We start from the raw sequence: 15,123 nt of genomic DNA, 5'->3' as shown, positions 1-15,123 counted from the left end.
GCATCCAGGCTGAAATCAGCTTCCTCAGCCAAAGGGTTCCCCTGAAACAAGCTTGTCTATCTATAAATCTATTCCAGTTTATAGATCACATTTCTGGCTAGGAAAATGTGTAAAATAGGTTGAAAATGTGTTAACCAATAATGCTCGTTTTCCTTTTGAAGTTGAAGATTGTGTATACGGTGTCAGACAATGCCTTTTTCAAATACCCACAACACACCTAAAGAGTGTGCAGTTTACTTCAAACCTCAATGGGTTTCACCTCATTGGAAGACCTACTTATGGCTTTTGAGGAAATGAACACCCTCAAACAATTATATGTGTCTCTACATAATGGTCTTTAGAAGTCATCTGACAACGTTTTCAGAAGTGGTAAATGGACATTTGCACCTAGCCTGAAGAGGGCTGTGAATAGGTCATAGAATCCTGTATTGAATTAAGGCAGCCTTAGAGCTCTTAACACAAGTAATAGCTTATACACAGAACCTACTTCAGCCAGAGCATCTACATAAAATTAGACTTCAGTAGAACATGTGGAGTACGAGTCAGAGGGCTGAAGTCAGACCCTACCTTCATACTTTCCGAAGCCCTTTCTAAATCATCTTCTTCTGTTCAGATATATGTAACATTATATGTGCTTTTCCATGCCATTGTGGTTTACTGGAGATTTGTTGTGCTACGCTCACTGTCTTTCTGAATAGAAAATGTTAATGTCATACTACAAGCTAAACAAACCACAGCAAGAGGTGCCTGGACAAATTTTAATGTATGTGGAGCATGTGGCAGAAATCCACAGCTACAACTTCTAGTATATTCCTAAAAAAAAACAAAAAAAAAAACACACACACACCCTACAGTGACATGGATATGTAAGGTATTGGCATGTGTAAGGGTCAGGAATACTGCTTACATCAGGGCAAAGATTGCAGATTTGCATTCTTGTAATCTTTCACTAAGGCACAAGAAAATATTTAATACATACTTCTTTTAAAAACAGCTATTTTCATTGTAATGTCCCCCGTAAGAAAGAGTTTAACGAAAGTAAAACAAATAGTTATGTCAAGATGTTCAGTGTTTGCAATCTCCCAAGCTGCGTGTATTCATAAGTTATTTAGCCAGTAAAGCTGAGAAACATACAATAAGGCACGATGCACACAATGATTTACGACCCATTCAGAAAACTATTGTTTATTTAGAAAAAAAGCTTACACTGGTAGAATTCAGAAGTTAAAAATTTCTTTAAAAAAGTCTTTGAAACTTTTCAGACTAAAGTTCAGCGATACAAAGCTTCTGTAGTTGTATAATTGAACCCTAATTTATCTCGGGATAAGTTCATTCTTCCATTAATTTAAAAACATTATGACATAACAGAAATCTGGTTTGGGACATTCAAGAAATAAAATTTGTACTTTTTCTGCTTCTTTGTTCTTTAACAGATATTTTATGTCCTACACAATATACAAACAATTTCCATTAATTAGCATGAAAACTGTGCTCCCACATGTCTTACTTACAAGGCCAAGCAATAAATAAAACTGAGTTTAAATGAGGTAAGTTCAAAAAAACGTTGAATAACTGTTTATTTCTGGTTGCAACATTTAAAAAGGATGCATTTAATATTGCAAATAATTGCTAAGTCTTAGGCAGTATTCTGACGACCTAGTGAAATTTTGTACACACAAAATGGAACCTCATTTACACGGTGGCAATTATCCGTTTGCAGCACATTGTGCTTAAAATTATGGAATAGGTAAACACTTTCAGCCATGTACTGAAAATAAATGCATAAGAAAACCAGCAATACTTTTAAAATACAGTAATGCACAACCTGAACATTTACTGGAGGGTGGGAAAAAAAAACGAACAAAAAAAAAAAAACCAAAAACAAAGAATGCAAATAAATGAATAATTTAAGGAGATGCAAATGGAACCTCTCTTCATTAACAAATATATGTGCAATTAATATTGTGGAAAAAATCTGGACACAGCTCGTCACCTTCCATTTTAGACATCACCGCAGGATCCCAAGTATTAATGCAAAATGTATTCTGTGGAGAGAAACGAAACATGCTGTAATTGACATAGCTAGCTGAAATAGCCTCCATTCATTAAAAACATTTTTTTTTTACTTATACTAAGGCAGAGGTAGACAACAGGAAACTCTAGCTATTGTGGAACTACAAGTTGCAACTCTATGACATGTCGGGATTTGTAGTTTCATGGCAGCTGGAGTGACAAAAGTTTCTTAACACTGATCTGGATCAATATGTTCTATCTTGTACATAGTGTGATAGTGTGCTGGGGGCATGGCACAAAGGCTTACAATAAAGTGGACGATGGTGCATACAGATGTACCCTTTTATAGCGCTTTATTTTTCTACAGAGGGCACTTTTGTACTGTCGGCCATATTGCATGAATATTTTTATGCACATCAGTACTATACCTATATATACTGTGTACAATACATATTTGCATACATCTTCTAAAACCATGCCATTCAAAATGAAATTAACATTTCAGTATATTTCATTAGGAAACCTTGCTTATTTTTTTTTACTTATGTTGAGAAATAATTTGCTCTTGAAATCATTAGGCTGTTAATATAGCACTGCAGGACTGCATGGGAAGACAGTGATGCACCAGGATTTTGGTCTTTCTGGCTCCCCTTTGGCAGACAGCTGCACGTGTGCTTAGCCTCATCACTGACCAGATAAAAAAAAAAAGACCTTTAGGGTAAAAAAAAAAAAAAAAAAAGGGGATCCATTTCCCCAAGGCTTCTTTGTAAAACCCTGAACACTGGCAAAAGTTAGACATAGGAATTACCGTACATGAAATTGTATTCTGCTGGTATTCAGTGGGCCTTTAAATCAATGTGCATTTTATTGGAAACAATGTGCCATTGGTAGTCATGCTGACCTTAGCAAAACATTCAATGTATAACCATATTGAGAACTGTTCCTGGAGTCATAAAGGAATGGATCAATTTCCCTACATGATACTGAAGAACTCATTTTTACCTAATGGAAATTCTTGTCTGTTATACTTCAGGTCAAAATAGACTGATCGATATAAACCGATTTACTAAACAGTTTTTTTATTTAACACATGTTGCACATTATGATCCCGACATACTTTTCCTTATAAATTATATTAGTACCTAGTTCCAGTACATAACTGTGGTGTGTCCAATGAGGAACTTAATGATCTGTATTAGTCACTTGTAGCAATAATATTACATGAACTGTACCCTGCAGACAACACTGAGCAGGTGCAGCGTATAAATATTTAAACTAAAGCTTTCCAGACATTCTAGTAAAAACAACTGATGTGCAACACCAAAAACAAGGTTTGCTAATAGTTGCATTTGCAGGAAATGTAATATGTGATTAAAAATTAAAGATAACCAAAGCTCAGACTGCTTTAATGTTTAGTGGACTAATGCCAGGTATGCTGTTGTGAATGGAGTAACACTGCTGCAGAAAAACCCATCCCAACACAGAATTTCAAAATGCTGCCATCCTTTAAAAAGGATGCCAGGAAGCCTTCTCCCACACACAGATTATATGAAAGCATGCAGCACTATTGTGGCAGCAATCAGGTCAACATTTGGTCAAAATAGCCAAAACTAGTTGGTAAAATGAAAATGCAGTTTGTAGATAATCTAACAAAGCAGCAATTCCACATAAAAAATGTCTTTTAAACAGCAAGCACATTTTAAGCATGCATGTCAATTTCTTAGTTATCCTCCTACAAATAATTGTGCAAAAGCTGTGTCTGGCAGTCATTTTTGTTTGCCAAACAGTCAGCCTCGGCTACACAGACACAGGCTAACAGCTCTCAACATGTCATGTGATCACAGTGCTTTAAATAGGTCATACCTTTAGCCCTAAAAAAAAAAAAAAAAAAAAAAATCTAGGACAAAGACCTTCAGAAATATCCCTGAACGAAAACAAAACTAAAACAAACATTCTGACAACGTTATCTACAGAGAAGTCAACATAATACAGTGCCATAATTCTGTATCCACTGAAGTCAGTGTACAGGAAATACAGCCACTTGGTTAGGGATACAATTAGATAGACAGTGGAACAGAAACAATCTACATAGATAATTCATGTACCGTCATTAATTTACTCTAAGGCACAATAAAACAAAAATGTAAGGCTTTCATTAAAAGAAAATATAGCCGAGTAAAAACCATCTGGTCTCACTTTCCCTGCTGAGTAATTATTTATTGTAAATATCTTAATATGGCCACCATGAACTTGAAGATGCATGTTATATAATCCTGATAGCAGGTTTCATTTTCTGAAGCCTGTACTTCAACTTAATAAAAATGTATTTAAATATAAAAAAACAGTTCAGTCTGATTTATCAGGTCGTACTTACTAGCTACATTGACAAATTCACTTATTTCAGACAAAAAAAAGTATACATCAAGAAGATGATACAATACTACACAATATTTGGGAAACAAAATCATGCAAAATAGCTAGCAGGCAATCATATCCAACAGTAGTCCTGATTTTTGCGTTCCAAAATGGAATAGGAAGGAGGTATTTAGTAATTTAGGGGCAGACATAGACTATTTATGGGCATGGTTTGGGTGGATCAGGTGTGGCCCAATTTCCAAATCTGAAATGTTGAAGGTTTGTATGAATGGTACAATAATTTAAAGAGAAACAAAAAAACGAGTCTTACCTTGATATTAACAGAATCCATTATCTGTGCTTATCTGAAGATTTATGGGTAAAGCTTTCATTAAGGAAAACAAATGACAATCTTTTATAAATTTTGTACTAATGTTAATCTTTTCTCTACATGATTACCGTGGGGTAGTGGTTAGCACTTCTGCCTTACAGCACTTGGGTCATGAGTTAAATTCTCGACCATGGCCTTATCTGCGTGGAGTTTGTATGTTCTCCCCGTGTTTGCGTGGGTTTCCTCCGGGTGCTCTGGTTTCCTCCCACACTCCAAAAACATACTGGTAGGTTAATTGGTTGCTAACAAATTGACGTGTGTGTGTGTGAGTGAATTTAGACTGTAAGCCGAGCTGATGTGAGTGCTGCGGAATTAGTGGCGCTATATAAATAAATGGTGATGATGATGTTGATGATTTGTTTGGTTTCCTCCACATACCCAAAAGCAAAAGATCTGTGAACTAAAGAGGATCCAGCCTATGAGAAACCACAGCGCAGTACGAAGCCAGACTAGGAGCCATCAGCTTACAGAGCACAGTTCTGTGTGCGCTCTCTCAGAAGAGGAGAAACACATAGTGCACAAAGCAATAAGGAATAAAAGAAGAACCTGATTAAAGATTCTCATTAAAAGTACAACTATTTAACTGCATAGGTGATCATCTAGCAATAAGTTTAGGAACACTCATCATCCACCTAAAATATAGCTTACTTTAGATAAAGGGAACAAAGGTTATTTGGATTTTATCACTTGAATGGAGCTTAAAATTGCAGTGCTGCATACACAGCAGAAAATAATAGATATAATTGATTTTTGTTTTTGCTTTGCACGCATGATTGGAATTGGTACACACTTCCTCAGGATTAGAAAGGAAATCATTTGACATATACATTTTTTTTGAGAGAGCTTGATCCATTTCCTGGCAACTAATTTACAATAGACACAAGAACAAATAGAAAAAAAAACTGTTCCATTTGCATTTGTTTGTAGAAAATCCAGTGTGTAAAAATTTGGCCCGTGTTGGCTTTATGTTATAAGTCAATGAGAATGATCCATATCCCCCACACACTCTAATGAACAATTTAGTACTCGGAAAATCAATGGAACATTGCCTCAATGTGTGAGCCCAGCAATGCCCAGTGCCATAAACATAAAAGGATATTGCTTTTTCTCCTCCTTTCCTCCTGCGCTCTCTCGTTTTTCTTTCTTCTCAGATTTTTCCTTGTCATGTCTGGATTCCTGGTATAAAAGAAACAAAAATGGTCATTTTATTTAATTGCTCCTTGGCTCTTTGAACTGAGCTAAAAGGTGCTTTATCGTTAAGACATTTAGATTTTGTTTCATTAAATCCTTTACTCTTAATGCCTTCAGAACACTGGAGGCATTGGGTTATAGATGTTGGAATGAGGCAGTTTAGCTCTTTAATAAATCCTCATTTACACAAGCTCTTCCCTCTCTATACCTCTTACTGGCGACAGTAACTTTAGTTTAATTACCAAATTCCAAAAGAAGCCCAATAAAGGAAACAACCAACCAATAGAGATGATAAAAAGCTCTTTAACAAAATCTGAACCAACATGAAGAACAGGAAAACAGGGAGGGCATCCAGTGTCCTCCATGGATTAAGAGGAAAGGATTTAACGGAAGTACAAATATCATATTTTCTCCTTGATCCTATGGGGGACACTACAGACATACCAAAGCTGTCCCTAAGGCAGGAAACGCTTCTTAACACTGTTAAGAATGATACTTTTGCTTTTAGAGATGCTTCTTTTGGACACAAAGGGAGGAATTTAATCCCCCTCCCCCTGAAACAATGACGCATTAAGTCTATTATCGTTAATATGGTAATTTTAGCACAGATTTATGCTCGCGGCCAAGGAACTAACGTTAACAGTAATTACGCACACTACCGTAATATCAGTTCTGATTTCACTGAACTATTACACTGAGGCTTAAGTGTAATAGGTAGAGTGACAAGCGCCATTGCCGCTTTAAAAATACTAAGACAAGTTGCAATTGATAATTTCGTAGTACCAACATGCCGTTGTTAGTGAGCATCGTGATTTGTTAGCAGACTGCAGGGCACTTCATCAGTCATTCTTAAGGTCGGCCCTTGTTTCTTGTAAGGGTAAATCATTTTCGTTTTCCTCCCTTCGTGATAGTCAGTGTCGGTGTTATCAGGGCTGTAGACTAGGCGAAGGAAATGGCCCTAAACTGGAAATGTTAAGACTGCACTGTGAACCTGAGGAGATGCTGGTACCCCTCCCAGATAGGTATGTGCAGGTAGGGATTCTGGATGTTCATGGTCACGATATAATGTCCCCCTGCTGCATTCTACCAATTAAAGATCTCTCTTATTCTATTTGAACTGGTCCACAAGTAGATGGATTTTCAAAGATTTAGATTAGCCCCTCCAGTTGCTGGACTCCTGGTAGGCTTGTAGTGAAAATTCTCTTTTTGGGAGACCTACTGAGATCTGACTTATTCCCTTGAGACAATGGCCCTGACCCAAGCATAAGACGTTGAATTCTCCAGAAGGTCGGTACCCACTGTAGGCCAGTCCATCATGCCAACTGTTTATCAGAAGGCTTGGAAGCTGGGCACCTAGTTGCCCAAGGCTGCTTCCTCAGGCGATTTCCAAGGGTTCCAAAGTATTGGGGCCCTAGAGGCGGTCTGAATTTTAGACTTCCCTGAGGGACAAAAGGACCTCTAGATCTAGGAGCTTTAGATGGAAGAAACACTCTTCCCATCTCATAATCTTATCTAACTCCAGACTAAATAAGGCCTTCCCTGAAAAGGGCAAGGAGCGCAAAGACTTTTTAAAAACTATGTGGTATATTTACTAAACTGCAGGTTTGAAAAAGTGGAGCTATTGCCTATAGCAACCAAACAGATTATAGTTATCATTTGTTTAGTACATTCTATAAAATGACAGCTAGAATCTGATTGGTTGCTAAAGCCAACTTTTCCACTTTTTCAAACCAGCAGTTTAGTAAATATCCCCCCTGGTCGAAAGACCGGCAAGCAGACAAAGTGAGTGGCAGGATGTGATTGCCAAGGTAGAGATCCTGGCCCCAACCTGACCTGCATCAATAGCGGCCTCTCCTAGGTATTCTGCCGCTTTCCTGATTTGTTCCGAGAGGAGAAGCAATTTAGACCAGCATCTGTCTGACTGCAGGCCCTCACTAGCTAGCCTGTCTACCTTTCCACTGTCTTGCAGACCCATGTAAAAACTAAAATGGATCTGAGCACAGACATCGAGCCTCAAAAATTGGATGTAAGAGTAACTTCCATTTTTCTATCACTACTGTCCTTAAGGGTAGCTATCCCTGCATCAGGGATTGTAGTGGATTTTGATATGTGCACCACAAGAGCATCTGTATTAGGAGGAGATTCCCACTGTGTCGAAAGTAGGAAGAGAGTAAAGAGACTGAAGACTGTGGGATACCAGTAACGTACAATCAGGGCGTCCCCAGGCTTCACATAAAAGGTCCAGCAGTTGTGGAGAAAATGGGAAGGTAAAAACCTCCTCCTTCTGACATTTGAGTACTCTGTGGTTCAGACGGCATCTCTTTTCAGTTTTCTAAATATTCAGCCTCAACCAGGGCCTCAACTCCCTGTGATGAAAATTACAGTGAGGGAACAATTTCCTGGTCCCAGGTTGCTCAGGCCTAAATACCAAAAATCTCAGGGATCTTGACTTGGGGGTTGGGAAATGGTGTATTGCTCTTGAAGAAAAACAGGTGCAAAAGACAGAGGATTTCTGCTTGGCTTTCTACTAGCAACGAGCTGCTGGGTCAATTCTGTTATGACTGAACCATGGGCCATGCACAAACCGGTTCAACCACCTCTGTCTGGGCAGACCCAAGTAAGTGTGGGCATTGCACCTACACCTCGCACGCCGAACACAACGTGCCCGGGTCCAACTGTACACACTGAAGCTTAGTATTACACTTGGAGCAGGTGTTACCCACTTCCTGGACATGTTTAAATGAGGGAGGAAGAGAGAAAACAGAATATATGCAATTATCAGCACAAACAGTTGCTTAATGTTACTTAACTAATGCATACTAGCAAAGTAAAATGTGAGTGCATACATTCATAGGGTGGGTGTGATTCCAACAGTGCGCTTAAATTATACTTAAAGTCACATGCTCACGTAGAGGGTGAGCAACAAGTGTATAAGTAAACAGAAACAGTTATAAACACACCCAGAGAGAGGGTATGAACAGCAGATAAATTAGGTAATTCCTATATATTTAAACACTCCCAATAAGAATGCAATAATAATACTTCACTTCCCATGAAACAAGATCTTTTAGGAGATGTGATAATGTAAGGTGCAGAAAGACAGAATATTAAGCTTAGGCAGATAGAAAAAAATAATTACCCAATTTAAAGAAAATTATTTAAATGGACTAAGAAATGCTCAAGGAAAATTCCCTCTAAAACTTAAAAACAAGAAAAGTAGCAAAGGAGACCTTAAGCTAATGTGGTGGTAGACTCACTGCGGCTGCCAAAACACATCTGCAATGTTTACCAGATAGAGAAACCCACTTAAGGAAGAGGTATTAGTAGTGGAGAACCTCTCCCATGTGATATGCTGTAATGGAAGCCTCTGTCCACTGGAAGGCCCCATCATTCTCCCCCAGAACAGTGCAGATGGCCATAATGACAGCCCCTGCTAATAACTATTCCCCCAGCCCAAAAACCTGGGGTACTGAATAAATAATAATAGTGCCCCTCCATGGAAGGGGAAGACTTGGCTCAGGCTTTAACTTTCAGTTGTGGCCTTGCTGCCTAATCCCCCTTTCTGCCCGTGATTGGTGGTGGTGCTAGAATCCCTGGTCACTGGCTGCGGCAGTAGTGACCGGGTCCCACCGGAGGCAATGTACTGTTGAAACAGGATGCCACTGAACGAATCCTCTGCTTATGGGGGGGGAACATTCCAAGCACAATAAATACAGATCAAAAGTAAATAAAATAAAAGCAAAACCCATAAAAAAGTGAGGGCTGTATAGGCATCAAAAAATGTGCTGGCTCCTGCAGGCACCTAATCTAAAACTGGGCTACTGTGGCCAGTAGAGGTATAGAGGAAGACAAGCTTGTTTAACTGAATATTTAATAAAGTATCAAACCACCTCCCAGATCTATACTCCAATGTCTTAAATTTCACCCAAAAGATGAATAAACAAATTTTAATAAACACAAAACAAACTAACTCTGCCACCCCCTCCCCTCAAAATAAATAATTTGTAATTGGGGCAAATAGCACTTAATTTTAAATCTAATTGTGTCTGACGATAGCCTCTCAGAATATATAATAGAATCCATTGCATCATTCTTCCTGTACCCATATCAAATAAATCTACAAATCGGGTTGCATGTAACAGCTCCATATAAGTAACACATACTCCTCTCTGCCGCATATATATTATAGAGCAGTTATCTCCTTACCTTTGGCTCTAAGCCCTAACCCATAACCTCCCAAGGTGCTACTTTGATCACCAGGTGATATCTCCTTCCTGCAGTCACATATCAATCCAATATTCAGCTTTAGTGTAGTATGCTCAAAGGAAACCTGACACTTCTTTTCAAACGCTGCTTCCATGTTTGTGGCTGATGCTGAAAACATGACTTAAGACAGAGCCTGGCAATCAGTGGACACTGTGCATTAAAGCTGAATGTGCAAGCCTCCACTTACTCCATTCAAGTGACAGTCAAAGACAACTCAGCTGCCCCCATTATAGCTGTGCGGCAAGGATCAGGGCACTGTACAAAAGATTTGGGGTACGTCCCCTATTTGCCCATCAAGGAGTTAAAGGTCATAAAACATATGTTATATACCTTCTTGCTGCTGGAAGAACTTTTCTCCATCTTCTCCGATTTCACAAGCTCCCCTTTCTCTTTATTTGAAGATTTTGATTTGTTTCGGTCTTTCTCATTTGAGTGAGGGGAATCTGACGGACTTTCACTTTTACTGTGTTTTGAGGAACCACCTTGAACGTTTGTGAAACAGATAAATACATTATATTGAGGATTTAATACTAACAAAAATATTATGCTAAAAATGAATAGTTTGCAAACTCATTTACATTTGAAAAATGTATATTGATCTATGATCAACTGTGCAGAGCATGAGCCTAATGTCTTCAAATATATTTGCAAAATCACCTTAATAAGGCAGTACTAAGTGGTTTGTATTGTTGCAACTTTCACAAAAAGAGGTGCTGTTGCTGTTTATTAAGATTATGGCTTGCAAAAAACAAAAGTAGAAATAAACAGAAAAAAAATTGTGGTAATTTTGTTCAGAAACATGAACTAAACACATCTCCTTGAATATAAGAACAGCTTAGTTTACTCATTTGGCAGTTGATCGCTGTATGTTGTCATATCTGTGATATTTTACTTCGTATCCTAAAACCATAGACAATGTATGATATAACAGAGGTATTGTAATTTGTTCTAATTTTAGAATGTGTTCTAATGCCCAGCATGTTCCTGTTTCACACTTTATAGGCAAACATGAATCATACAACATGACTTTAATATGCAAACTTAGGACACCAACTGCATTAAACAAAATGTACACACACTACAAGCACAAAACAGGATTCAAAATAAACTGCACTCACTTGTTCCATTTTCCTCTTTGCGTCTTTTTGACTCTTGGTTCACTTCACGATCGCTATTTGAGTGATCCTGTGGTGAAATTGTAATGAGAAAATTGCACTGAATATTTTGTAAAACATAAAAACTTTTTAGATAAATATTTAAAAAAAATGTTTCCCCATATTAAATATTTAGTTAGCCATATAATACTACACATATACAAGGCCAACTAAAAATAAACTTCCTAGTTCCAAAGTGATGAAAGTCCATGGCATAAGTGTGTGTTCTTCAGTTATAGTCCATGTGACACAATGAAAACAAAAGACCCCACTTTGTTATTTTACTTCTGAGCGGCATATATTTCTCACGCTTTGTACTAGCAATATAGAAAAACTATTATTTAGCTAAATGTTGTTAAATTATTTAATTTTGCACCAAAAATATATTCAAATATGGTATCCATGATTGTTTTGGTTCACCAGTGCGTTTTAAGAAGCAGCCAACCACATTTAAAAAGGTAGTTGTAGAAAACTATAACAGCTTTGTTTTTAAACTTAAAATTGGCATGAGTATATCAAAAAAAATAACCTCATAATTGGCGATTGCGAATATACGCCCTACACAGCGAAAAGTATGTGGACACCGGACAACAGATCCATAGCTGCTTGTTTAACATCTCATTCCAAAACCATGGGCATTAATTTAGAGTTGGTCCCTCTTTGCTGCTATAATAGTCTTCACTCTTTTGGGTAGGCTTTCCATTAGATTTTAGAACATGGATGCAAGGATTTGCGACTATTTAGCCACCATTACTGAAGTCGAGCACTGATGTTCGGTGCTCCAATTCATCCCAAAGGTTTTAAATGGGGTTGAAGTCAGGGCCCTGTGCAGGACAGTCAAGTTCTTCCACACCTTGGAAAAACATTTTTTCAGGGCACGTGGACTATTGTGACCCTGAAACTAAAAAGTCCTTCTCCAAACTGTTGCCACAATGTTGGAAGCACGCAATCTTCTAGAATGCCGTTGTGTGCTGTAGCATTCACATTTCTCTTCACTGGAACTCATGGGTCCAGGCCAAACTATGAAAAATAGCCCCAAGACCATCATTTTCCTCCACCAGACTTTACAGTTGGCAGCACACATTTGGGAAAGAAGCATTGTCCTAGCATCCGCCAAACCCAGATTCATCTGTCAGACTGCCAGATGGTGAAGCACAAGTCCAGTACTGTTGTTCTTTAATAAACTACAGCCAACATTTGACTATGTGCATGGTAATTTGAGGCTTGTGTGCGGCTACTCGGCCATGGAAACTCAATCCATGAAGCGCCTGAGGTACAGTTCTTGTAGTGGTATTGCTTCCAGTGGCAGTTTGGAACTCTGTCATTAGTGATGCAACATAGGACAAATGATTTTCATGCGCTACACGCTTCAGCACTTGGCGGCTCCATTCTGCGAGCTGGTGCTGCCTACTGCTTTGCGGCTCAGCTGTCGTTGCTCCTACAGGTTTCTACTGCTAATGTTTGACTATGGAGATTGCATGGCTGTATGGCTGATATTAAGCACCTGTTAGCAATGGATGTGGCTGAAATGACCAATGACAATAATTAGAAGGGGTGTCCATTAACTTTCAGCCATGTAGTGTGTAATAAATCACTTCAGAGAGTCATGCCACGATCAATAAACTGAATAAGACATGGCTCAGCCTTAAACATTATTTATTATATTATAATGCTTACTAAGGGCAAAGAAAAAACAAACAGAAAGAAAAACAAATTTAAAAGTGATCGATTTATTTCACAATATAGGTCTTCTCTGAAATGTATGTGTGATGTGCTCCTGCCAAAAGATGTCCGGAATACTGAAAGCAGGCAGATTTCTCTTAACTGAAGAATTGTAATACAACAGTGGTCAAAATCTGGCAATCATGGCACAAACCCTTTTCCTCTCTTTTCTTTCTTTTTCCTCCTTTTTCTCTCTTTCCCGTGAACGCTCTCTTGATTTATCCAATTCTTTCTTCTCTACCTCTCTCTCTTTGCTCTTGGATATTGGTGGGGTAGTGTGGTTAGTGTAGTGCTGTTGAATAAAAAACATTGAAAAAATTACAGCTTCGACCCACATTAGACAAACATCAACCTGCATTCACTTATTTCCATGTGCTGCCCATTCCACTAAAATGTACCTGTGTGATTAGAAGTTTATGTGTATCCTGAAAAGATGTCCATTATCGCAGTTGAAATAGTAATGCACAATCACTCAAAAGCCCAGCATGAAGTGTACTGCTTTTATTAAAACCCAGAGGAAACTCCACACAAACCAATTTAGTATGTTATTATGACTAGAACTTGTTTAAAAATACAATTCTACCGCCAGTAGAAAGTAGGTAAACTCAAAATACACAAGCTACAAAAGTACAAGCATATGCCATTCTGGTTCAGCTTATATGACACAGAACAAACTTAAAAGGATTGTTTTAAAACTTGCAAGATCTATGAAATTAAAGTAGACATGTTCTTCCCTCAAAACACATAGATACAAAATGTTTCTAGGTATTTCTGGTTAAAGCAAGACCATAAGGTTTTACCCAACAATACAATGGGAAGGTCCATCTATTTCAAGTAAAAATTCTAGTTTAACAGTTGAAAATATTTTCTTAACTAGGGTTCTATTTTTTCTATAAGAACACATATGGACCACATTAATAGGAGTAGTTCTGCCAGTTTTTGCTCAATTTCTGCACAATGAAACATCAGACCATAGACCTAATGGAAAATCTTTCAAAAAGGGAGTACCTGCCTATATCTAAATATACATTGTTTCATAAAATGTTTCAGGCAGTTCCCCTGACACCATGAAATGCCAGTTAAAAAAGGTGAAAAACTATGTACAACTGATTCTAGAGTTAATTCCACAACACAGACAGTGACATATCTGCTTTTAAGTATACTCAATGCCTACACATAGTGAAGGCCACCACTCTGTGCACTGAACAAACGCCTACCAATGACATCACTGAAGATAAGCCGATAACCAATGACCATTAGAATAGAGCCTAAGCCCAAGAATTGGCTACCACAGTGTTGTATTTCAGACAAAAAGAAAAACATTTATTAAGTATCTTCTTAAATAATGAACACTTACATTTTATAATCAACAGTATCACCTAAAGCATGAAAATAATTGGCATATGTTGAATACAAACTATGCAACTTGTTAATATATCTTGTCAATGATTGCTAAGCCAAAATACCCCCCTCCCCCCCAAATAAATTATAAACACACTATGCTGCAGGACAGCAAGTTAACATTGACAGACATAACTTTCTTTTTAGAGAATCTCCTATTTCTCAGTTTACCATATGCCCCGGTTTTGATCATTTGTTTGTTCAATAGTCACGCAGAGTTGCCTTCATATTAATGTATTTATTTTAAGTTTACAGCTCCCAAAAGACTTTCAGAAGAACTATGTTAAATATATACAGTAATATCGGCCTTTTAAAAATAATGCAAATCATCATCTAGACCAGTGTTTCTCAACTCCAGTCCTCAGGGACCCCTAACAGTGCAGATTTTCCACGTCACAAGTGAAATAATTAGTACCACCTGCAGATCTTTCAAAATGTGTCAGTTAGTAATGAATACACTTGTGCTCCAGCGAAGAGATATGGAAAACATGCACTGTTAGGGGTCCCTGAGGGCTGGAGTTGGGAATCAGTGATCTAGATGTAGCTAAAATGTTTGGCACAGGTCTTCGCTATGCTTTCCACACACTGCGAAACAGCAACTAAAATTGGTCAACTGTCCCAGTATCTCCA

The 15,123-nt window shown here is 38.0% G+C and overlaps 1 protein-coding gene across 2 annotated transcripts in view; it reads right to left on the bottom strand.

The window, feature by feature from the left end:
- Positions 1-1,169: 1,169 nt before the first annotated feature.
- THOC2 (THO complex subunit 2) overlaps positions 1,170-15,123 on the bottom strand; it is a 100,480-nt gene continuing 86,526 nt past the window's right edge. The window contains exons 34-39 of one of the 2 annotated variants that reach the window (XM_075184369.1): positions 13,247-13,384; positions 11,335-11,401; positions 10,547-10,698; positions 5,859-5,935; positions 4,700-4,747; positions 1,170-2,045 (exon numbers count right to left, since the gene is read on the bottom strand). In XM_075184369.1, coding sequence (XP_075040470.1) covers positions 4,720-4,747; positions 5,859-5,935; positions 10,547-10,698; positions 11,335-11,401; positions 13,247-13,384 — 462 coding nt within the window. In that variant the 3' untranslated portion in view covers positions 1,170-2,045; positions 4,700-4,719. Of the gene's footprint in view, positions 2,046-4,699; positions 4,748-5,858; positions 5,936-10,546; positions 10,699-11,334; positions 11,402-13,246; positions 13,385-15,123 lie in introns of those variants that run through there. The other variant, XR_012678875.1, reaches the window with a different exon arrangement.

The sequence above is a fragment of the Mixophyes fleayi genome, chromosome 9, assembly GCF_038048845.1.
Source record: "Mixophyes fleayi isolate aMixFle1 chromosome 9, aMixFle1.hap1, whole genome shotgun sequence".
In the NCBI taxonomy this organism is placed as follows: Eukaryota; Metazoa; Chordata; class Amphibia; order Anura; family Limnodynastidae; genus Mixophyes; species Mixophyes fleayi.
The sequence above is the reverse complement of the archived record's forward strand: the minus strand, read 5'-3'. Positions and strand labels throughout refer to the sequence as shown.